Genomic DNA, 24,692 nt, shown 5'->3' with positions numbered 1-24,692 from the left:
TCATTTTCTGGGATAAAGCTTTTGAATGGATTATGGCTGAGTGACGTAGGGGAGACCAGAGTTATTTTAGTTTATCGTTCAATTCTACACATTTTAACGCTATTTTTTGTCTTGAGAAGTCTGATTTTATAGCTTATTGAACTCTTAAAATATGATATTCAGCATGGAGGAACAAGGTAAAGGAACAACCAAGTACACTACTGTTAACGTATATTTGTTATAGACATAGAAATCACCGTTTAGAGACATGACATTATAAAAATTGTGTGTTGTTAGCGATACAATTTTTGACAGATTCTTTTTTTTTGCTAACTAGGGGTAGTTAACAGCTAGACAATAGCTTGAGATATTACGTGGTAGGGGAGACCGGGGCTATGTGACCATTTTTTTTCTTTATGCTATACCATTTAAATAAAAATAAGAATCCATATATAATAAAAGAATAAGCTTTTTGGGGGAGGAGCCTGTGTCTGTCACGGATAATGTGTCAACACAGGCTCCTCCCCCAATATGGAACATGCCCAAACATGACCAAACAAATCACCGCCAGATGTCGTCGCCGTGATGACGCAATCTTTGATGACGCAACAACCAGCATCACCACCAGATGTCTATAGCATCGCCGTGATGACGAAATCTTCAAGTAAGGTACTGGGCAGATTTCCCACGATAAAATCTATTACGGGCAGATGATTAAGCTACAGAAAAGCGAATAGCAAAAGAGTCCGACTTTACGCTAGACCAAAGTTCCCCGGATTTGACCGTGGCTCAGGTTACTCGTAAAAGAATAAATAACGTTACGATTCAAATATCTTTATTCTTTTTAGAAATATTGACGATACATGACGAATGTAAAAATGACAAACAAAAATGGCCATTAATCAAGACAGCTATGAATACTCAACACACAAAACCGCCTACTCTAAGTAAACACAATTTGCATGAGCCATAATCAACAATTCACACGCAGACACTGCACTGGTTATCGGGTAATAAAAGAACTTCGTTCTCTTTCGAAAGCCAAACGTGCTGTATATGAAGTGTTTCATGAACAAAACGAAATCTTGGTCTGACATCCAGCCAGACTTGTTGGCTGATCCAACAGAACCGAGACGGGCACCATTGAGAAAATATATACAGTCCTCTCCATAAGTATGGGATCACCCCGCGCCGTTCCATAAGGCGGCGTGTATTTTTCATATGGGTTTTTCGGGTGGCAAAAATCGAAAAAATGACATAAATTCACCAAACTTGGGATTTAAGTCATTTTACGTTTTTTCTATTGTCTGAATTTTTTTCAGATTTTTTCCCCTATTTTTTATGCCTAGAAAAGTGGCGCACAAAGTATCGGATCACTCCGACGCCGGCCGTGTTGTCTTATGGCGCAAATGGGCTTTTCATATTGCTTTTTATATAATTAATTTTGTAGAAGGAATTTTTATTTTCAAACCGTGTATACTATCCATATATAATAAAAGAACAAGCTTTTTGGGGGAGGAGCCTGTGTCTGTCACGGATAATGTGTCAACACAGGCTCCTCCCCCAAAATGGAACATGCCCAAACATGCCCAACACCACCAGATGTCGTCGCCGTGATGACGCAATCTTTGATGACGCAACAACCAGCATCACCACCAGATGTCTATAGCATCGCTGTTATGACGCAATCTGCAAGTAAGGTACTGGGCAGATTTCTCACGAAAAAATCTTTAACGGGCAGATCGTGCTACAGAAAAGCGAATAGCAAAACAGTCCGACTTTACGCTAGACCAAAATTCCCCGGATTTGAACGGGGCTCAGGTTACTCGTCCATATATAATAAAACAACAAGCTTTTGTGGGAGGAGCCTGTGTCTGTCACGGACATTTTGGGGGAGGAGCCTGTGTCTGTGTCAACACAGGCTCCTCCCCCAAAATGGAACATGCCCAAACATGCCCAAACAAATCACCACCAGATGTCGTTGCCGTGATGACGCAATCTTTGATGATGCAGCATCACCACCAGATGTCTATAGCATCGCCGTGATAATCTTAAAGTAAAGTACTGGGCAGATTTCCCATGCTTAAATCTATTACGGGCAGATGATTAAGCTACAGAAAATCGAATAGCAAAAGAGTTCGAATTTACGCTAGACAAAAGTTCCCCGGATTTGAACGGGGCTCAGGTTACTCGTACCCTTTCATAAATTTACTGTCAGTTTTTCATGATGATATGAATTATTTTCGAATTTTCCCAGATTTATTCGTTTCCCGAGTTTCTGAAATAAGAGACTGCAGAAGACTTCATTTACGGTTTACAACCTCTATCAGCTGGCGTAGGCCGGAAAATTAGTGTCGTTTCTATACACCACTGGCGCTCTGCTTCCTTTTTTACTTAAGCCGTATAGAAACGACACTAATTTTCCGACCTACGGCAGGCGATAGAGGTTGCAAACCCTAAATGAACTCTTCTGTAGTCTCTTATTTTAGCAACTGGGGAAATTAATAAATCTGGGAAAATTCGGAAATGGTTCCGATCATAATGGAAATCTTACAGTTAATTTATAAAAGGGAAATGTAAAAAGGGTTTGAATATAAAAATTCCTTCTTAAAAATTAAATATATAAAAAGCAGTATGAAAAGCCCATTTGCGCCATAAGACAACACGGCCGGCGTCGGAGTGATCCGATACTTTGTGCGCCACTTTTCTAGGCATAAAAAATAGGGGAAAAAATCTGAAAAAAATTCAGACAATAGAAAAAACGTAAAATGACATAAATCCCAAGTTTGGTGAATTTATGTCATTTTTCGATTTTTGCCACCCGAAAAACCCATATGAAAAATACACGCCGCCTTATGGAACGGCGCGGGGTGATCCCATACTTATGGAGGGGACTGTAATAAATCCATATATAATAAAAGAATAAGCTTTTTGGGGGAGGAGCCTGTGTCTGTCACGGATAATGTGTCAACACAGGCTCCTCCCCCAATATGGAACATGCCCAAACATGACCAAACAAATCACCACCAGATGTCGTCGCCGTGATGACGCAATCTTTGATGACGCAACAACCAGCATCACCACCAGATGTCTATAGCATCGCCGTGATAACGAAATCTTCAAGTAAGGTACTGGGCAGATTTCCCACGATAAAATCTATTACGGGCAGATGATTAAGCTACAGAAAAGCGAATAGCAAAAGAGTCCGACTTTACGCTAGACCAAAGTTCCCCGGATTTGACCGTGGCTCAGGTTACTCGTAAAAGAATAAATAACGTTACGATTCAAATATCTTTATTCTTTTTAGAAATATTGACGATACATGACGAATGTAAAAATGACAAACAAAAATGGCCATTAATCAAGACAGCTATGAATACTCAACACACAAAACCGCCTACTCTAAGTAAACACAATTTGCATGAGCCATAATCAACAATTCACACGCAGACACTGCACTGGTTATCGGGTAATAAAAGAACTTCGTTCTCTTTCGAAAGCCAAACGTGCTGTATATGAAGTGTTTCATGAACAAAACGAAATCTTGGTCTGACATACAGCCAGACTTGTTGGCTGATCCAACAGAACCGAGAGGGGCACCATTGAGAAAATATATACAGTCCCCTCCATAAGTATGGGATCACCCCGCGCCGTTCCATAAGGCGGCGTGTATTTTTCATATGGGTTTTTCGGGTGGCAAAAATCGAAAAAATGACATAAATTCACCAAACTTGGGATTTAAATCATTTTACGTTTTTTCTATTGTCTGAATTTTTTTCAGATTTTTTCCCCTATTTTTTATGCCTAGAAAAGTGGCGCACTAAGTATCGGATCACTCCGACGCCGGCCGTGTTGTCTTATGGCGCAAAAGTGGATTTACCTTATGAGCTTTTTGGTAACCCCCAATGATTGTAGTTGCTTCAGCCTCATCTTGAATTCCAGCAGCCAAGATATTTTTAACATATCTCAGTAGAAATCTTTTTGGGATGGAGGTTTATTTGGAAACATTACATATTTTTTTTCTTCTCAGCAACAACTTTCTTGACAGCTTTCAAAATTTAAACATCTGGATACATACAACGTTCAGTTTTTCTAATTGCGAGCCCGAAGGGCGAAGCTAATAATCGCATACGCAGAAATAAAACTAACCCATGACACTTTGTCTGTATGTGTGTCTGTATGTAACGCTCCATAGCTCTGGTGTTTCACGATAGATTTCGGACTTTTTGGTCTTAAAAATTAGACAAAAAATATACGGCGCGACCAGAACAAAAATAATTTAATTTACTTAATTAGTTCTCCCGTAATTAATGAAAAACTGTTAAAATAATTGCATAACCACCTGTGACATCTGGTGGTTGTGACTACCACTTTTTACTTTAGGTCAAAATAAATCACCACCAGATGTCCATAGCATCGCCGTTATTACGCAATCTTTAATTTCATAAAAGTGCACCTCTGTCGTGCAAATTTACCGCCGTAGGCTATGCGTGACAACCCTCTATCCTGCAAATATATATCGCCGGAAACCATTTTGAACTTGCAAAAAGGTTGGTCAACCGAATTAGTTGTCGTTGTAGTGGCTATGACTTTAGATTTATGTGGCGAAGATTACTGGTTCCAGTCCGTCTCCCACCAACATCATTTATCGTGAACATCGGCGTGAATGGGTTAGGGTGTAGTCTAGGTTCGGAACTGACGAAATATCGTGATGAAAAATTTTTCAATAAAAAACACGACACTGTCGCACAACAATCAATTTCATTTGATAATGGCTGGAATTAAAATGCAATAAATAGATTATTGGTTATAGCGCTGGCATGATGATGAAGGTATGGTTCAAGTCACATATAGATTTAATTTTTTTAGAATAAAAATATTGTTTTGACCCATGCCCTTTGTTAACCATGACTCACCCAAATCAAAATTTCGCGATAGAATTTTTTTTCACAAAATTTCATAGAAAAAACATCGAATTTATAGAAAAATTCTGAAAAATTAGGAAGGCATTTAGCAAAAGTCCGACTTAACAATAGGCCCTGAATTTTTCATTTAAGACAGTTTTCAACTGGCTTACGAATATCCCTTCGCGGCGAGCTGATAAGCTTGCTTTTCTATCTTATAATGCCTAACCATGTTACATTTAACAAAAATTGACAGATTTTGGAGACTCACCATTTTGACGTTAGACGACAGAGATTTTTTACCGGCAATCTGCCCCCCCCCCCGTTGCCAGGCCAGTTTGCCTCAAAAATAGGTGTCGTTAATCAAATTAATTTTTCAGTCACTCCTCTAAGGAGTAATAATAAACTTAAATATGTGATTGAAAAAGAAAAGAATTTCCTTAAAGAATATTGTTTTTTGAAAATGTTATTCTATTTCTGAAACCCGTAAATTGAAAAAATCTGTCAAAGCTGTTGACACGATTTTAAGGCGCCAAAATTATTGTTTCATTTATTACGAAACCCTTTGGACTTTTTTAATGATTTTTTTTAAAGAATTGAGATTCCCGGGTTGCATAAGCATGAATTTTTCCGAAACATAGATTTCATTAAAACATATCTCAATATCGATAGTGCCAACATACACACTACCCTAACTGCCCCGTTCTCCCCTACACGGCAGCAGGCAATGAACAAACGTCGCCGAAGATCACTGTAGTGAATTTTTGTGTTTTAATTTGTCCTTTGCTACCGAACTCTCGATAAACAAAACGTTGAAGCGATTGGTGCTGCTGTGCGACGTCAACAGAATGATAGAAGGCGGTGATTTTGTCTGAGAGTGCGACGTGAAATTGGTTGTACCCTATCCAGCTTTGGAATACATAGTGGTCCTCTCGGCAGAAGGTCATTGTGACAGAGAAACTGAAAACACGCTGCAGCATCAAATACATCTCGTATCTTGACCGGTTTGTTTGGGTACCACACGAAGAAACGCGAAAGATAACAGATTGAGCATGTGGGGCTACAGGTCCAACAGGATGCCAGATTCCCACCAGAACGGACCGCAACAGACGGGAGGCGGCCAGATCTAGTAGACAGGAGCCAACTCCAAGGGTCTGAATACCGTGAGTTGGTTAAAACAATACAGGCGATAACAGGAAAATATTATTTGCTTCGTGAATTATTTAGCCGCCGCCAATGGCAGGCGTCAAAGAATCAATGTGTTTAAACAAACCATATGTATTAAAGAGATACAAATAAATGGCGGAAAATGGAGCAATTTTTGGAATGAGAAATACTAATGTTACGATAAGAGTAATTGAGTCTCAGTTCTCTTTAATTGACGGTCACTATGTAAAGGTCTCGAATATGAAAGTGTCCCATTCAACCTTTCTATTGTGATACTATCGATTTAATTATTTGGTTGTACATTGCCCTTTCTCATTAGTATCGATCCGCGTTCCAATTTGCCATATAATTTTTCTCGTATTATTGTTAGCTCAGCTGCAACTGCCACAACCAAATGACACAAAACAAACATTTCTTTTCGCCGTTACTCAAACTAACGCGTGTCTATGCACTTGTTTATGCGTCACCTACTTATACTGTATTAAATTATGAACATATTTTTTGTGTTGCAACATGTGTCAGCGACCCCAACCCAATGATCAATATTTAGGAAGAATTTTCAATTGCTTTACGCAAACACGACAAATGTTCTTCTTATTGGAAATCATCGTTAAATCGATGCATGATAATAATAATTCAATGAACTATTGTTGCAGTTCAGCAGAAATACTTAGGAAATGACTGATAATTATCGAAAGACTGCAGCTTTGAGCCACTTGCAGCTAGAGCCCTTTAAGCCCTTTAAATAGCTCTAAAGAAACCAACAAATCAGTCGTTCTAGAGAATGAATCGGTATAGTAATTAAACACCAACAGTACAAGTGTTCCCAACTACTATTTAACGAAATGTGAACACGTAGAAGTACAACCCCCGAGTTCGCACGGTCACATAAAGCAGATTTCACATTTAATGGTAGCTAGTCTCATAATGCACTCATCCCCATCAAAATACTACATTTGGGAAGGACAGGTTTATTCGATTAACTTTTGTAAATATTCTTCATCGTCAAAACACTTACTTTACCTGTTTCAAGTTGATTGTCTCAATGAAGTTACTGTTCTAGATTCTTTTTCTATGCTACTTGGACAAACACGTCCTGAGCCAAGAGATATTTTGGTAACTTTATCGACGCTTTCTTTCACGGCTTTTTTTCATTTTTGGTTACTCATGGTTAAATTTTACGACAGTAATGGGCTTATAGCAGAAAGCAGAGTTATGTGTTGAAATTTATTTTCTTCGATCAACAGACGTGACATCTACTTTGATGTGCCTAATGTGAAAAACGTTGCGAAATTACATGAAAAAAAGTAGATTAGGAAAATAATACAACGCAATCTGAAAAAAACTATATTTTACACACGTAATCATTTTGACTAGTGAACAATTAATAAATTATTATTAGTGGCGAAATATGTTTCAGAATGCAACATTTCTTAAGTAATGAAAATCACTGCCAAATACAATAATGTCGAATCAATGATTTATAGGTTTTTTAATAAGGAAATTATTTAAAAATTATCCCTCAGGGTAATATTCATTCTTATAAATATATGGAAGGTTTTAAGTTCCTGTAGGGCCTCTAGCCTCTTAAGATTTAGCTTCCTAGGTAGACTTCAAAACCTTTCTTCTCGTATTATTTGGCTCAGGTAAACCTCCCTTCACTGACCTTTCTCCCATTGGTGCGCGCAGTTTTCATCGCTCGACCCCCGTTCTGTCGGGCTTGACATTGGACTTAGTCAGCCACGTAATAATCAAAATTTTGAACGCTTTTTTTCAGGCACTCCCGTTCATTTGCACACACCCTATATTAAAAATGGGGTTTTACAACCCTGAATTTTTTGTTTTCGATCGGAGAAAACCTGTTATGCTGGATATCTGCCAGAACATTTTTGAAATGTGTCAATATACTAATTTGAATTATTAATTTTCGTAATTGAAAAAATAAATTTTTAACTAATATAATTTGTCAATATAATTAGATTTTTGCTTTATTTTCTGTTCCACCCAAAAATATTTTGCCCAATCTTCTTTTGGTCGCGAACAATTAACATCACCGATTTTTCAACTTTCACTAATTCCAGAAATTTTCCTACACACAAATATTTTTAAAAAATCGATTTATGATGATGATGTTATACATGAGATTAAAACCATAGTATTTCCATGTAGCAGCTTACCTACTATCCATTACAAAAAACAATGACGAAACAAAAAATCTCAAACAATGACAACAAACATTTTAAAGCTAAAATGGATGCACAACTGTAACTAATTTTTTATTTGCAAACTTAAACCCGAAGGTTTTTCTAAAAGGCATCTATAGTTTAAGGGGGTAATGGGTATACTGCACATGATCTTTGAGTTGACTGTGTAAAAAAAAAATTTCTATATGAAACTCCCGACAGGGAAAAACACTATTGGACAAAGAAAAACAGTTTGTGTGCACTTACAACACAAAATTTCAAACCTTTGAGAAAAAAAGAAATTTGAAAACAAAATGTCCTGAATCTATGATTCGATTGTATTTCCACCAAATTTACTATATAAATAATATTTTTGATTTTTTAGTCGTGATTGACCGCAGGAAGACTCATAGGGACTACGTCGCCAAGGAGCCTGACGGTAGTAGAAGCATCAGACCTGGGCCTCGGTGTAGTTGATGCTCTTTCAAACTGTCTGAGTACTTCAATTTCCTTTTTGATAACCAGGTCTTTCAAAATAACCTGTAAATTATTAACAGCATTAAAACAAACCGATATACATAAGAACATAAATATTTAAAGTAGACATGCATTTTTTTGCTGCAACGCTTCTATCCGATTCTCTGTAGATACTAAAAGTTCTCTAAGTTCCATCTATGGTCAAAATAAAACAATTATTTATAAAACCCGGTGTCAATTTTGGCTATTTTATAGTAAGAAATAAACCATTGAACACTTGATTACTTTACTTACATTTTCATGTCTTTGCTGTTCCAGTAGATCGTCAACGGGAAAGCCAGTAGTTAAATAAAGTGATAACACGCAAATGAACAAACTCAAAATAATAGCTGGGAATGGAGTCATGTTAAATTATAGTTGCAGTATTGATATGCTTATTGTACTATACCAATTGATTCTCTAGAAAGACTGATTTGTTGGTTTCTGTACCGAGCTATTTAAAGGGCTCGTCTATTTACTCCTGCATTGCAGGGTTTCGGTAATGACAGTGTTTTTCGTAAGTATGAATGCGTTTTCATAGCGCTCGCAACAATAGTTCATTGAATTATTATTATTGCGTATCGATTTATCGGTTAATTGCGATAATTAGAACATGTGTGTCTCATGTAAACAGAGACGAGCATAGCTCATGCTCAAAGCTTTGCTTTTGATCGCGCCCCCTTTTTTCCACGAAACTGTTGAGCGGGAAAAGTATGAGAGCGTTCTAAAATTAGTATAAGCAAAATTTCACTAATTTTAATGTGTATGTAAAGCAATTTCAAACTTTGCCCTTAATTGATCGCTGGGCTGGGATCACCGATAAAATGTGCAGAACATTACTATTTGTTAATAATCCAACACAGTATAAGTAGGTACTGCATAAGCAAGTGCATAGAAATGCATTTGTTTGAGAAGCTACAAAAATAAATGTTTGTTTTTTGTTATTTGTTCGTGGTAGTCGCAGCTAAGCTAGTAATTATGTGGGATAACTTATTTGGAAAATTCGAAAACGGGCCCTTAAGGGAAATGGCCCTATAAGCACCCGATCCCAGCTCCATCACAGTGTGACTATTGAAAACATGTGCATAGCATTTAGTTGTATTTGGTATTTTATTTCCTTGAGGCTGCAGGCCAACCTATCCTCCACATTTTCAGACAAACCTTTGTCTTAGTTAGGGGTCACTCAATCTAACTTATCTTTTTCTATTAGGCTTGTTCTGACTTCAAATTTTGATTTAGCGAAAAAATGTGTCCTAGAGTTGTAATTTTCATTCTTATTTGGTGGTTCAGCCGCATAGAAGCGGGCGTGAAAATAAAAATTCGTTTGCAGTTGAATACACATGCGTATGTTGATATAAGGCTTATTCTGACTTCAAATTTCGATTAAGGGAGCGTGCGTGAAAGTGAAAAAAGCAGTCACAAACATTTGCTTTAGGGGAGACTGGAGTAATCCGAGACAGTTTTCGTTTTCCCCCCATATCTCCCAATATAATCACTCTATTTCATTTTTTTTACATTTTTATATATTTAACATGTAGAGGTACCCCCCATTTTTTTATTTAATTTTAGAGTAAACCGTTTACCGGTAGGAAACGGCTAAAGTTTTCAAAAATTTGTGGGGGGTGCCTATTTTGGGGGGTAAATGAGGACACTAGGGTGGGTGGGGTGGGACATTTCATTTATAAGCCTTAAAATTTGTTAAAAATAAAAATAAAAAATTGAAATCGTGTTTCCCTATATCAATTTTTGTAAAAAAAAATTGATGAATTATCGTGTAAATTGAGATTTACATTTTATGAAAAAAAAATAGCTTAGCTACGCCCGATTTGAGGGCGGAGCTCCCTGCCTATCTCAACTGCAGTAAAATTTTCTGTCCCAAATTCCCGGTAATCTCTCTTTTTTTTTAAATGTCCATATTTCCTAAAATAATGGGCCTAAAATTCCAATTTTTTTCTTAAACGATAAAGAAATGAACAAAGTTTCTTCCCATATAAATATATTATGTATTTGTTTTGTATTTTTTCCGTAATACCTTTTATGGCGGCGAAAAATTTTTACATCAAAAAGCCGTTTTTTTTATTTTGTCAATAACTCCCACAGTTATTGACAAAATCTCACCAAACTTCAACCCCGATTAGATAACATGTTTTTACATGTTACACTAAAAAAAATTTCAAATTAATTTTTATTTTCGATTTTTCCCCTCACTGTCCCTCTTGACCCGGTGTCCCGGCATACTCCAGTCTCCCCTATATCTGACTCAGTTTATTCCATAGCCATTTAACAGCTTTTGAATGCGTAACTTGTTTTGACAGGAGTGAATCATATACATCTGGATACATTGTGACGTACAGCATACTCTGCACATCGTTCAACTCATCTTCGCTTATTCACCCTTTTTCCAAGGGCAAGGAAGAGGGATTATATTACAGTTTTATTAGAATTTTTATGACAGATATTTGTGTGTCTGTGATATAAGCAAATATTTTAGCTTTTAAAATAAAAACAGAATTGTCGGAATTTCAATTAGCCGAGAGAAGAATTTTAGAATTTAAAATTGTTTAATTTAATTTAGAGTTGTTTCAATTTAAATTCGAAATAGCCAGTTGAAGAATTTTCCCAAGCCTTTTAAATATCGGCCGCTAGATTGTTAGCAGGATGAAGTCGGAGGAAATCAAAATCGTTAGAAATAGCGTATTTTTTTAAGATTTTCAATCGTGAATATCTCTGCTAATTAAGCTAAGATCGAAAAACGGGGTGAAATGTCTGGAGAAGGCCAAAAATCTATGAGTAGTGACTCGTTGTTCAACTAAGTATTATTGATTTTTAAATACTGTTCTGTGCATTAAAACTGAAAATTTTACAGTTTTACACCCAAAAATGTTAATAATAAGTCCAAGGTTTAGCGAAAATCGAGAAAGGACATATAATGTAATAGTCTGTATATGGTAGGGGAGACCGGGGCTATGTGGGACATGGTGCTAAATGTAAAATGTATAGGGCAATTTTTATATGCATTATTTGTCTAAAAATTATGAAATGTATACAGCTTATGTTAAAGGATGTTTTATTTATCTTATCAACTTTTTTTATTGAAATTATGATTCATTTGTCGAGTTTTATGGGAAAAACAACAAAATTGGAATCGGAAATTTTTTTTTTACGTTTAGTTTTTCATTTCCGTAATACTTTTTCAATATTTTTATAAAACCCAGATAGCTGTTTGATAGGGTTTTTTGTCTATTTTAAGATGATATTAATATTTTATAAAAAAATGTGTTCCTAAGTAAGCTATAATGTAGTTTATTTCATGTTGTTTGGGTTCGGGTTAAACGGGACATGGAAAACGGGGTAAAACAGGTATTGCCAGATCAACGTTATTTCCAGAAAAACGCCCCCTGGAAAGAAAAACAAAGTAAAAATGATCGAAAAAACTGTTTTGATAGTATCTCCACTTCTTCTCTATAAAATAAATAAAAATATAGCACTTCTGAAAGGAAAATGAATTTCCTTTTCACCATTAATATAATTAAGCCGTTGCAGAGAAAAACGATGTTCCATTTTACTCCTTGCTCTGTTCCGTTTAACCCTAAATTTTTTGTTTTTCGGCATTTTTTTATGTTGGTATTTCATCACATAACTATTAAATGATTCAACGAAAAAAAATGAATATGATTAAAAAATCGCCAAACCAGTTCACCTAATCATGTAGTTTAGTAGGTAGGGCCTACTGCATGTGAGGTAAAAAAGAACAAGAAAAAAGAAAGAACTTACTTGATTTTTACAGCTTTACTTGTTAAGCGTGCTGACTCTTCCTCACTTCAATCTCACAAGACTTACACACTATAATTCTGGGTGGGCTTCAGTTACCGAATTGACTATTGCAACAGACTAGATTTTTCATTATAAGTTATTTCTTCAAAAGGACTCAAATCATGACCGTATGTTGGACTGAACCAGCTGCTGATGCAAGCATTATAAGACTTGAAGTCTGTGTGCTGAACATGATTTTAAAAAATCGCTAAACCGGTTCGCCCAAATCATGTAATTTAGTGTGTAAGCGTGTGTAAGCCCAATAAAAAGTGTTACTACAAAGTAATGAAATTAACATAATTAACGACATAATTGGCTAGTTGATATACGTGACTCTCCTAACTTCAATCTCATAAAGCTTTACATACTACAATTTCGGGTCGGTTATGGAAATCTATAGTATTTCCTATCGGAACCTCGCTCTATAAAAGAAAAAGATCCATTGCCCATTTGAGGGTAACGCCGAGTTCGAATGGAGACTGATCCGGATGACTATTAGTCACTCGTACAGCACAATACTTAAATAGGAATATCGTTTTTGGCGTGATCGAGATATGCCAGACATCAGAGCTGAATTATCAGTGGGCCAAAAGCTAAAAATAATGAAGGTGAATGCTGAATAGAGATGTCGAAGTTGAACGGAAGTGAATTACATAAGATAGAAAAGCAAGCTTATCAGCTCGCCGCGAAGGGATAGTCCTAAGCCAGTTGAAAACTGTCTTAAATGACAAATTTAGGGCCTATTGTTAAGTCGGACTTATTCAAAATTCACACTTTTCTTCACAGACTTTTTGGTCTTAAAATTGGATTTTTCTGTCACAGTTCAATATCCTTGCAAGTTATTTACGTTTAGTTTGCTCAACTCACATTTTCCAATTTTTACACACAAAGTTCAATAATTGAATTTAAAAATAACCATCTTTTAGTCAAATAACTGTAAAACATAAATGCAAATCTGGTTGTTGCGTCATGGTTGGGACATCAAAGATTGCGTCATCACGGCAATGCTATAGATATCTGATGGTGATTTTTTAAAATCTTAGAATGAAAAAGTTGTAGTCGCAACCGCCAGATGCCACTAGTCGTAAAACAATTATTTTAACAGTTTTTCGTTAATTACGGGAAAACTAATTAACTAAATGGAATTATTTTTGTTCTGGTCACACCGCATTTTTTTTTTTTTAAGACCAAAAAGTCCGAAATCTGTCGTAAAACACACGAGCTATGGAGCGTTACATACACACAGACAAAGTGACATGGCTTTTTTTTCTGCGTATGCGATTAAGATAGAAAAGCAAGCTTATCAGCTCGCCACGAAGGGATAAAGTAAGCCAGTTGAAAACTGTCTTAAATGAAAAATTCAGGGCCTATTATTAAGTCGGACTTTTTGCTTAATGCCTTCCTAATTTTTCAGAATTTTTCTGTAAATTCTATGTTTTTTCTCTGAAATTTTCTGGAAAAAACTTCTATCGCGAAATTTTGATTTGTCTGAGTAATGGTTAACAAAGGGCATGGGTCAAAACAATATTTTTATTCTAAAAAAAGTAAATCTATTATGAGACTTGAACCATGGCCCTCTTCATTATCATGCCAGCGCTATAACCAACAATCTATTTTTTGTCTTCTAATTCGATCCATTATCAAAGTTAATAAAATTATTTTTGTTCTGGCAGCACCGCATATTTTTTGTGTAATTTCTAAGACCAAAAAGTCCGAAATCTGTTGTGAATCTGTTATTCACACTTTTCTTCACAAACTTTGTTGTCTTAAAACGGGATTTTTCTGTCACAGTTCAATATCCTTGCAAGTTAATTACGTTTAGTTTGCTCATCTCATATTTTCCTATTTTTACACATAAAGTTCAGTGATTTTGAAATTTAAAAATAACCACTCTTTAGTTTAATAACTGCAAACTTAAATGCAATTCTGATTGTTGCGTCATGGTTGGGACATTACAGATTGCGTCATCACGGCGATGCTATGAACATCTGGTGGTGATTTATTTTGACCTAAAGTAAACAAGTTGTAGTCGCCACCGCCAGATGTCACTAGTCGTAAAACCATTATTTTATCAGTTTTTCATTAATTACGGGAGAACTAATTAAGCAAATGAAATTATTTTTTTTCTGGTCGCACCGCATATTTTTTGTGTAATTTTTAAGACCAAAAAGTCTGAAATCTGTCGTGAAATACCCGAGCTATGGAGCGTTACATACAGACAGACAGACAAAGTGACATGGTTTTTATTTTTCTGCGTATGCGATTATTAGCATTTTAATCCCATCCATTATCAATTGAAATTGATTGTTGTGCGACAGTGTCGTGTTTTTTATTGAAAATTTTTTCATCACAATATTTCGTCAGTACCGAACCTAGGCTACAAATACCCTAACCCATTCACGCCGATGTTCACGATAAACGATGTTGGTGGGAGGCGGACTTGAACCAGTCATCTTCGCCACACAAATCTAAAGTCATGGCCACTACAACGACTACTAATTCGGTTGACCAACCTTTTTATGACAGATATTTGTGTGTCTGTGATATAAGCAAATATTTTAGCTTTTAAAATAAAAACAGAATTGTCGGAATTTCAATTAGCCGAGAGAAGAATTTTAGAATTTAAAATTGTTTAATTTAATTTAGAGTTGTTTCAATTTAAATTCGAAATAGCCAGTTGAAGAATTTTCCCAAGCCTTTTAAATATCGGCCGCTAGATTGTTAGCAGGATGAAGTCGGAGGAAATCAAAATCGTTAGAAATAGCGTATTTTTTTAAGATTTTCAATCGTGAATATCTCTGCTAATTAAGCTAAGATCGAAAAACGGGGTGAAATGTCTGGAGAAGGCCAAAAATCTATGAGTAGTGACTCGTTGTTCAACTAAGTATTATTGATTTTTAAATACTGTTCTGTGCATTAAAACTGAAAATTTTACAGTTTTACACCCAAAAATGTTAATAATAAGTCCAAGGTTTAGCGAAAATCGAGAAAGGACATATAATGTAATAGTCTGTATATGGTAGGGGAGACCGGGGCTATGTGGGACATGGTGCTAAATGTAAAATGTATAGGGCAATTTTTATATGCATTATTTGTCTAAAAATTATGAAATGTATACAGCTTATGTTAAAGGATGTTTTATTTATCTTATCAACTTTTTTTATTGAAATTATGATTCATTTGTCGAGTTTTATGGGAAAAACAACAAAATTGGAATCGGAAATTTTTTTTTTACGTTTAGTTTTTCATTTCCGTAATACTTTTTCAATATTTTTATAAAACCCAGATAGCTGTTTGATAGGGTTTTTTGTCTATTTTAAGATGATATTAATATTTTATAAAAAAATGTGTTCCTAAGTAAGCTATAATGTAGTTTATTTCATGTTGTTTGGGTTCGGGTTAAACGGGACATGGAAAACGGGGTAAAACAGGTATTGCCAGATCAACGTTATTTCCAGAAAAACGCCCCCTGGAAAGAAAAACAAAGTAAAAATGATCGAAAAAACTGTTTTGATAGTATCTCCACTTCTTCTCTATAAAATAAATAAAAATATAGCACTTCTGAAAGGAAAATGAATTTCCTTTTCACCATTAATATAATTAAGCCGTTGCAGAGAAAAACGATGTTCCATTTTACTCCTTGCTCTGTTCCGTTTAACCCTAAATTTTTTGTTTTTCGGCATTTTTTTATGTTGGTATTTCATCACATAACTATTAAATGATTCAACGAAAAAAAATGAATATGATTAAAAAATCGCCAAACCAGTTCACCTAATCATGTAGTTTAGTAGGTAGGGCCTACTGCATGTAAGGTAAAAAAGAACAAGAAAAAAGAAAGAACTTACTTGATTTTTACAGCTTTACTTGTTAAGCGTGCTGACTCTTCCTCACTTCAATCTCACAAGACTTACACACTATAATTCTGGGTGGGCTTCAGTTACCGAATTGACTATTGCAACAGACTAGATTTTTCATTATAAGTTATTTCTTCAAAAGGACTCAAATCATGACCGTATGTTGGACTGAACCAGCTGCTGATGCAAGCATTATAAGACTTGAAGTCTGTGTGCTGAACATGATTTTAAAAAATCGCTAAACCGGTTCGCCCAAATCATGTAATTTAGTGTGTAAGCGTGTGTAAGCCCAATAAAAAGTGTTACTACAAAGTAATGAAATTAACATAATTAACGACATAATTGGCTAGTTGATATACGTGACTCTCCTAACTTCAATCTCATAAAGCTTTACATACTACAATTTCGGGTCGGTTATGGAAATCTATAGTATTTCCTATCGGAACCTCGCTCTATAAAAGAAAAAGATCCATTGCCCATTTGAGGGTAACGCCGAGTTCGAATGGAGACTGATCCGGATGACTATTAGTCACTCGTACAGCACAATACTTAAATAGGAATATCGTTTTTGGCGTGATCGAGATATGCCAGACATCAGAGCTGAATTATCAGTGGGCCAAAAGCTAAAAATAATGAAGGTGAATGCTGAATAGAGATGTCGAAGTTGAACGGAAGTGAATTACATAAGATAGAAAAGCAAGCTTATCAGCTCGCCGCGAAGGGATAGTCCTAAGCCAGTTGAAAACTGTCTTAAATGACAAATTTAGGGCCTATTGTTAAGTCGGACTTATTCAAAATTCACACTTTTCTTCACAGACTTTTTGGTCTTAAAATTGGATTTTTCTGTCACAGTTCAATATCCTTGCAAGTTATTTACGTTTAGTTTGCTCAACTCACATTTTCCAATTTTTACACACAAAGTTCAATAATTGAATTTAAAAATAACCAACTTTTAGTCAAATAACTGTAAAACATAAATGCAAATCTGGTTGTTGCGTCATGGTTGGGACATCAAAGATTGCGTCATCACGGCAATGCTATAGATATCTGATGGTGATTTTTTAAAATCTTAGAATGAAAAAGTTGTAGTCGCAACCGCCAGATGCCACTAGTCGTAAAACAATTATTTTAACAGTTTTTCGTTAATTACGGGAAAACTAATTAACTAAATGGAATTATTTTTGTTCTGGTCACACCGCATTTTTTTTTTTTTTAAGACCAAAAAGTCCGAAATCTGTCGTAAAACACACGAGCTATGGAGCGTTACATACACACAGACAAAGTGACATGGCTTTTTTTTCTGCGTATGCGATTAAGATAGAAAAGCAAGCTTATCAGCTCGCCACGAAGGGATAAAGTAAGCCAGTTGAAAACTGTCTTAAATGAAAAATTCAGGGCCTATTATTAAGTCGGACTTTTTGCTTAATGCCTTCCTAATTTTTCAGAATTTTTCTGTAAATTCTATGTTTTTTCTCTGAAATTTTCTGGAAAAAACTTCTATCGCGAAATTTTGATTTGTCTGAGTAATGGTTAACAAAGGGCATGGGTCAAAACAATATTTTTATTCTAAAAAAAGTAAATCTATTATGAGACTTGAACCATGGCCCTCTTCATTATCATGCCAGCGCTATAACCAACAATCTATTTTTTGTCTTCTAATTCGATCCATTATCAAAGTTAATAAAATTATTTTTGTTCTGGCAGCACCGCATATTTTTTGTGTAATTTCTAAGACCAAAAAGTCCGAAATCTGTTGTGAATCTGTTATTCACACTTTTCTTCACAAACTTTGTTGTCTTAAAACGGGATTTTTCTGTCACAGTTCAATATCCTTGCAAGTTAATTACGTTTAGTTTGCTCATCTCATATTTTCCTATTTTTACACATAAAGTTCAGTGATTTTGAAATTTAAAAATAACCACTCTTTAGTTTAATAACTGCAAACTTAAATGCAATTCTGATTGTTGCGTCATGGTTGGGACATTACAGATTGCGTCATCACGGCGATGCTATGGACATCTGGTGGTGATTTATTTTGACCTAAAGTAAACAAGTTGTAGTCGCCACCGCCAGATGTCACTAGTCGTAAAACCATTATTTTATCAGTTTTTCATTAATTACGGGAGAACTAATTAAGCAAATGAAATTATTTTTTTTCTGGTCGCACCGCATATTTTTTGTGTAATTTTTAAGACCAAAAAGTCTGAAATCTGTCGTGAAATACCCGAGCTATGGAGCGTTACATACAGACAGACAGACAAAGTGACATGGTTTTTATTTTTCTGCGTATGCGATTATTAGCTTCGCCCTTCGGGCTCGCAATTAGCTTCGCCCTTCCGGCTCGCAATCAATATTGGGGAAGGAACATATGGATAGCGGGCATACTTGACGTTATCCATTAGTCCGCAATGAGATGTCTCAGCGTTTACGGAAGAACAAAACAAGGAAACGCGGCGCTATTATAGCACTTATAGAACCGATGAAAAAAAAACGGGTAAAAAAATTTCCTTCCATCAAAAGAATAAAATCGTGCATTCCATTCATTAATGAAAAATGCGATTATAAAGGTGATGGTAACTTTTGAATTGACTAGACAAGAGCGGATTAGATCGCTGAAATATCTTATCTCTTCATGGTTATCCCGGGTTATCCCATGGGATAACATTATAGTACTCCTGCAATCCAACCACTCTGCTGAATAAATAGGGAGAGAGGGGCTAGTTGGCAGGTGGGGTAAGTTTGCATTTAACTAGTTAGACCCCTTACAGACCAAAACAAATCAAGCCTTTTACACCAAATATGAAAGACAACACCCAGATTGCTCATACAAAACTTCAAAAGTATACGACTTCCCCAACAGGAGTTATAGCAAAAAGAAAAAAAAACGGCAAAAAATTTTTTGGGGCCTCTCAGCACTTTTTATTTTTCTCATAGTATAAAACTCTAAGAGTGTCAGAAAACCCAAGGAAAAAAGAATTAATGTTTGTCTTATTTTTAAAAGAAACCCGACATTTCTATATTAAAAAGTTATTTAGTTATCAATTTTTTTGTTCGAAAAGCACCCTGTAAGGTTAGTTGGCAGAAATTTTTAGGGGCATGTTGGCATACAGATTTCTCACGAGATGCTGAGTTGCAAGTTTTCAAAATTCGACCTAGAAATTTTGGGGCAATGGAGAATCGTCAGCTGCCAACTTACCCGTAGAAGGGGCAAGTTGGCAGACTTTTTTTGCAGTTTTTCTCAATTTCACAATTTCGTGTAAATGAACATTGTAAACAAATACAATCAATTCATAGAGAATAGAAATCTTTATCTGATTCATTCATTCAATTTGCAAAATGTGTGGTAAAAAAATTCAAATAAATTCACAAAAAGTGACCCTGCCAACTAGCCCCCCTCTCCCCCTAAAGTTAAACGGAATCTCGGGGAGTGGGTGTCAAATGCGCTTAGGTCAACAATTATTGGCACTCTAAGGGGGCTGGTGCTGCATGGTGGACACGACAAAACTGGATAATCAAATCAAATGCGATCAAATGATCCTATGCTGGAATTCAAACTAATAACTTTATGAAAAATCATAATTCTCAATATTTTCACCATTAATGGTGAAAAGAAATATCAAATTTACTGGATCTGAAAAATAATTTAAGAATTGTTTCTTCCCCCCCTGACTGTTTCTTCTGCCCTCTTTAAATGGAGTCCAAATCAATCAATGAAAAATCAATAATAATTAAAATAAAATGTTGATTATATTGTCCCGAAAGTATTACACAGATATCGCATCAATTTCAAATTACATCTTATTACATCAAATTACATCTTCACTCTTCAGCTTCACAATCTCATATTCAGTTGACGAATAGATCTTCGAGGGAGATGCCCTTGCCTTCAGTCGTAAAGTTAACTTAATCGAAGGCTGCGCTGCAGGTGTTGTAAGGACTGATGAGGTAGGACTCCAATTCGCCTCTTTCTTAATAGTTGGCGCTTTCGATTTCATGGCCTTGGCGATTTCAGCCGCTACTGCCACCTTCGACTCGTGCTTCAGGACTACTCTAGGAAGCTTTTTCTTCTGGACCTTTGACTTGGTTGGTGTCGTACGTTCTTTTTTCAGTGACTTGATGTCAGTCATCATTTGGTCCTTGAGAAACGGTTTTTTTTCTTTCCTTTCGGCACTATGTTCATTCGACTGATCGATGGCATCACCAGGTCAACAACGGGAGTTGTGCTGCATCGCATGTACAGCGATGGCGGTGCAACAGCGGTGACAACTTTATTTTCTCTCCGTTTGTATGATCTGATCCTCTCTGGCCTGGTCGTATTTCTTGTTATAAACTTTTCAATGTCATAGATCGCGTGGGCAGGGACATAGTACGGTGTGCGCAACGGCTTCAACGGCCTCATCGGCAACCTCGGCATTTTCGTGAATTATTTTCGTGAATTAGGCTTGGAAAGGCGGAAGGTCGGTGGCAAGTTTAATTGGCGGAGTGGTTCACCTAGCTACGACGACAGATATCGGTAGTTCAGCGTTGAAACTTTGCGACAACAAACTTGGTAAGACGATTTCTTTCAATGGATACCACGTAATGCTAGGACTACGCGCGACTGTTCATCCTTAAGAAGGTCAATGCCGTGCAGTCTGCCCGAGGGGTCAATTGCCGTGCAGGTCAATTGGTCAGAAGGTCAATTGCCCGTGCAGTCTGTACACCGTCCGGCGAATTTTATTCATTTTTATTTGCTCAAACGAGTAACCTGAGCCCCGTTCAAATCCGGGGAACTTTGGTCTAGCATAAAGTCGGACTGTTTTACTATTCGCTTTTCTGTAGCTTAATCATCTGCCCGTTAAAGATTTTATCGCTTAAAATCTGTCCAGTAACTTACTTGAAGATTTCGTCATCACGGCGATGCTTTAGACATCTGGTGGTGACTTTTTTGGGCATGTTCCATTTTGGGGGAGGAGCCTGTGTTGACACAGACACAGGCTCCTCCCCCAAAAGCTTGTTGTTTTATTATTGCGAGCCCGAAGGGCGAAGCTAATAATCGCATACGCAGAAAAAAAAAGCCATGTCACTTTGTATGTCTGTCTGTATGTAACGCTCCATAGCTCGTGCGTTTTACGACAGATTTAAGACTTTTTGGTCTTAAAAATTAAACAAAAAATATGCGGTGCGACCAGAACAAAAATAATTGCATTTACTTAATTAGTTCTCTTGTAATAAATGAAAAACTGCTAAAATAATTGCTTCACGACTAGTGACATCTGGCGGTTGCGACTACAAATTTTACACCTTAGGTCAAATAAATCACCATCAGATGTCCATAGCATCGCCGTGATGACGCAATAATTGATGACCCAACCTAGACGCAACAACCATATTTGCATATATGTTTTGTAGTTATTTGACTAAAAGATGGTTTTTTTTTCAATTATTGAACTTTATTTGTAAAAATAGGAACATATGAGTTGAGCAAACTAAACGTAAATAACTTGCAAGGATATTAAATTGTGACAGAAAAATCCTGTTTTAAGACCAAAAAGTCTGTGTAGGAAATTTTGAATTGTGAATATGTCCGACTTAACAATAGGCCCTGAATTTGTCATTTAAGACAGTTTTCAACTGGCTTACGACTATTGGGGGAGGAGCCTGTGTTGACACATTGTTGACACATGAATAAGCCCCTCCCCCAATAAGCTTGTTCTTTTATTATATATGGATAATCTAACATCTGAGAAATGTATATAGCACTTGATAATAAAGCGTCTAAGAACAAAGTGGGCAAAATTTCACAATATATTATAACACGACACCTAGTGGAATTTATTGTTTACGAATTTTGGGGACGGTGCCGAAACAGACAATAATAGTGCCGAAACGGACAAAAAAGGCTAAGAAAACATGCATCGAAATACCAATACTTAGGACCACCTCTGGTGGCGGTGCCGAAAAATACAATCGCAGTGCCGAAACGGAAAAAATTGGTGCCGAAACCACCAAAATTCAAAGTGCCAAAAAAAGGGCCGAAACGGGTGGCAACCATCCCTTCGCGGCGAGCTGATAAGCTTGCTTTTCTATCTTATATAGATTCGCCTTGGCTCGGTTTTTTTCCGCCACTCGCTTCCCCGTCAGTGGGGGGTGGGACCGTCTGCGTGAGCAATCGCAGACCGTCATTTGGGCAATTTACACTTAAGGACCCATTGCAGCCCAGAATTCCCCTTGAAATCCTGAGTAGAGCATGCTGCAGTCAAATCTCACCTGAAGCGCACAGGTATCGTCTTGAGACTGACCCCATACTGCAGCAATTACGCTACGGTCAAAGACTCTTTTAATTGTTTTTCTTTTTTTTATGGATGTACCCGGATGTGGAATCGAACTCGGGGTCAAGTTGTTAGTACATTAGTACTACTAACTGACGCCTTATCCGACTACCCCACCCGTTCCCCTATGGCAATGTTAATCCGCTAGATGGCTATGTCGTCTGCTACAAACAGTTTAAAGTGTCAAACAACAACAAACAAACTTTTAAACTTCTCGAAACCATATTCTCTGGGGACAGGTGGTCATGGGATCATCATATCATCGTGGTGCAACGAAAGATTTCGTTGCAATAGCCAAAATGGCTAGTTAGCGCAACGAAATATTTCGTTGCAATAGATTTCACCATAGCAAAGACATCTCGGAAAACACAAAATTTCCTATTTTCTCTATGCTTTTAGAGATAAAAGTTAATGGAAATCATTTGATAAACTAAGTTTTTGTGAATCCAACATGAGTTGTTTGTTAGGAAATCGTTCCAGTGTTGTTCCTGCAGAAAAATAGGCAACCATGTCAATGTGAAAAACAATCACGTTGATAGTAGAAAGTGGTAAACTTTAAATTTCATATATTCCTGTAAGTCTTATTGAATTGTTTCATGCTACAGCATTAAGTTTAATAGTTTATGTAAGTAAATTCAATAGTTTTACTTTGCTGTTTGTAATTTTAAACGTTTTGATTTTCTTGGAGGAACAACACTGACATTATTTGACGACAAATAACAACCAATGTTTCAAAATTGAAATTGTTGAATGTTTTTCACATTCAGAAGTGTTTTTAACTTTAATTTCTTCAAGCAAAGTGCATCCAGAAAATTTGACGACCAAGAAATCATCCTTGCCGCCATGAAATCAATCAGCAAAATGATAATTCTTTTTTGAATGCTCAGCTCAATGTTTGGCTGGAAGTTAATCTACAACCGGACTGGAACGGTGCAGCACTTGCCCGCAAGGAACGTACCAGACCGAGTCCTCGCAGCGAAACTGCCTTCCTTGCCCGTCGGGTTCGACCACATGGCGCCGAGGCGCCCGTCGTCTGGACGACTGCAAGTCCGTCTGTCCACGAGGACTGGTTTCCGAGACGGGATTGGCCCCCTGTTTCTCCTGTCCGGTCGGATTCTACCAGCCGCTCAACGGTCAACTACGACGGCCCACTTTGCTAGAACGACGTTGACGAATGCCTGCCGGAACCGTGCGCAGCCGGAAGCACCTGCGTCAACCGACTGGGATCCTTTGCTTGTTTGTGCCCGCCTGGAGTGGTCAGATCGACTTGCGACACGGCCGTCAATTCCGATTTCAGTTTAGAATTCACCAGCGCCGGCCAACTGGACTACGCCGTCTGGGAGGGCGGACTTCGGACGAACGCCAGGCCGCTCAGACAGATGACCATGTGCGCCTGGATCAAGACGACGGACCAGCAGAACTACGGCGCCGTCTTCTCTTACGCCACCGACGACGAAGCCAATTCGCTGACCTTGACGGACTGTTCCGGCTTCGTTCTCTACGTCAACGACGCCAAAGTGGTGACGGACGTGACGGCCAACGACGGGCGTTGGCACCTGATTTGCGCCACGTGGAATTCACCGGACGGACAGTGGCGCATCTACTCGGACGGAGAGCTCAAAGACAAGGGATTCGGATTGGCCAGCAATTCGTCGATCCATCCCAACGGGACCGTCATCCTCGGCCAGGAGCAGGACGTCCGCGCCGGAGGGTTCAGCAATGCCGAATCCTTCGTCGGCCAGCTGTACGGAGTCAAACTGTGGGATTCCGTCCTGGACGACCAACAAATCGCCGGCCTGACCCTCTCCTGCCACCAGCTGGACAGCGAGTCCAGCAGCCAATATCGTGGCAACCTCATCACCTGGGCCGATTTCAAGCACGGACTGCGCCGCGGAATTCGAGTGGAGGAGTCGATTTTTTGCCGCGGATGCTCCGATCCAATTCCGCCGCAACACGGCGGAGTCA

General features: G+C 37.3%; 1 protein-coding gene across 1 annotated transcript; it reads right to left on the bottom strand.

The window, feature by feature from the left end:
* Nucleotides 1-8,550: 8,550 nt before the first annotated feature.
* On the bottom strand, nucleotides 8,551-9,243 carry LOC124189678. The gene is made up of 3 exons (XM_046582105.1): nucleotides 9,005-9,243; nucleotides 8,843-8,905; nucleotides 8,551-8,773 (listed from the first exon to the last, which is right to left on the bottom strand). Exons 1-3 carry the CDS (start codon nucleotides 9,113-9,115, stop codon nucleotides 8,615-8,617), a joined length of 333 nt encoding a protein of 110 aa, XP_046438061.1. The 5' UTR covers nucleotides 9,116-9,243; the 3' UTR covers nucleotides 8,551-8,614.
* Nucleotides 9,244-24,692: the final 15,449 nt, after the last annotated feature.

The sequence above is a fragment of the Daphnia pulex genome, chromosome 3 (assembly GCF_021134715.1).
Source record: "Daphnia pulex isolate KAP4 chromosome 3, ASM2113471v1".
In the NCBI taxonomy this organism is placed as follows: domain Eukaryota; kingdom Metazoa; phylum Arthropoda; class Branchiopoda; order Diplostraca; family Daphniidae; genus Daphnia; species Daphnia pulex.
Note: the sequence above shows the minus strand (reverse complement) of the source record. Positions and strands in the feature narration are given on the sequence as shown.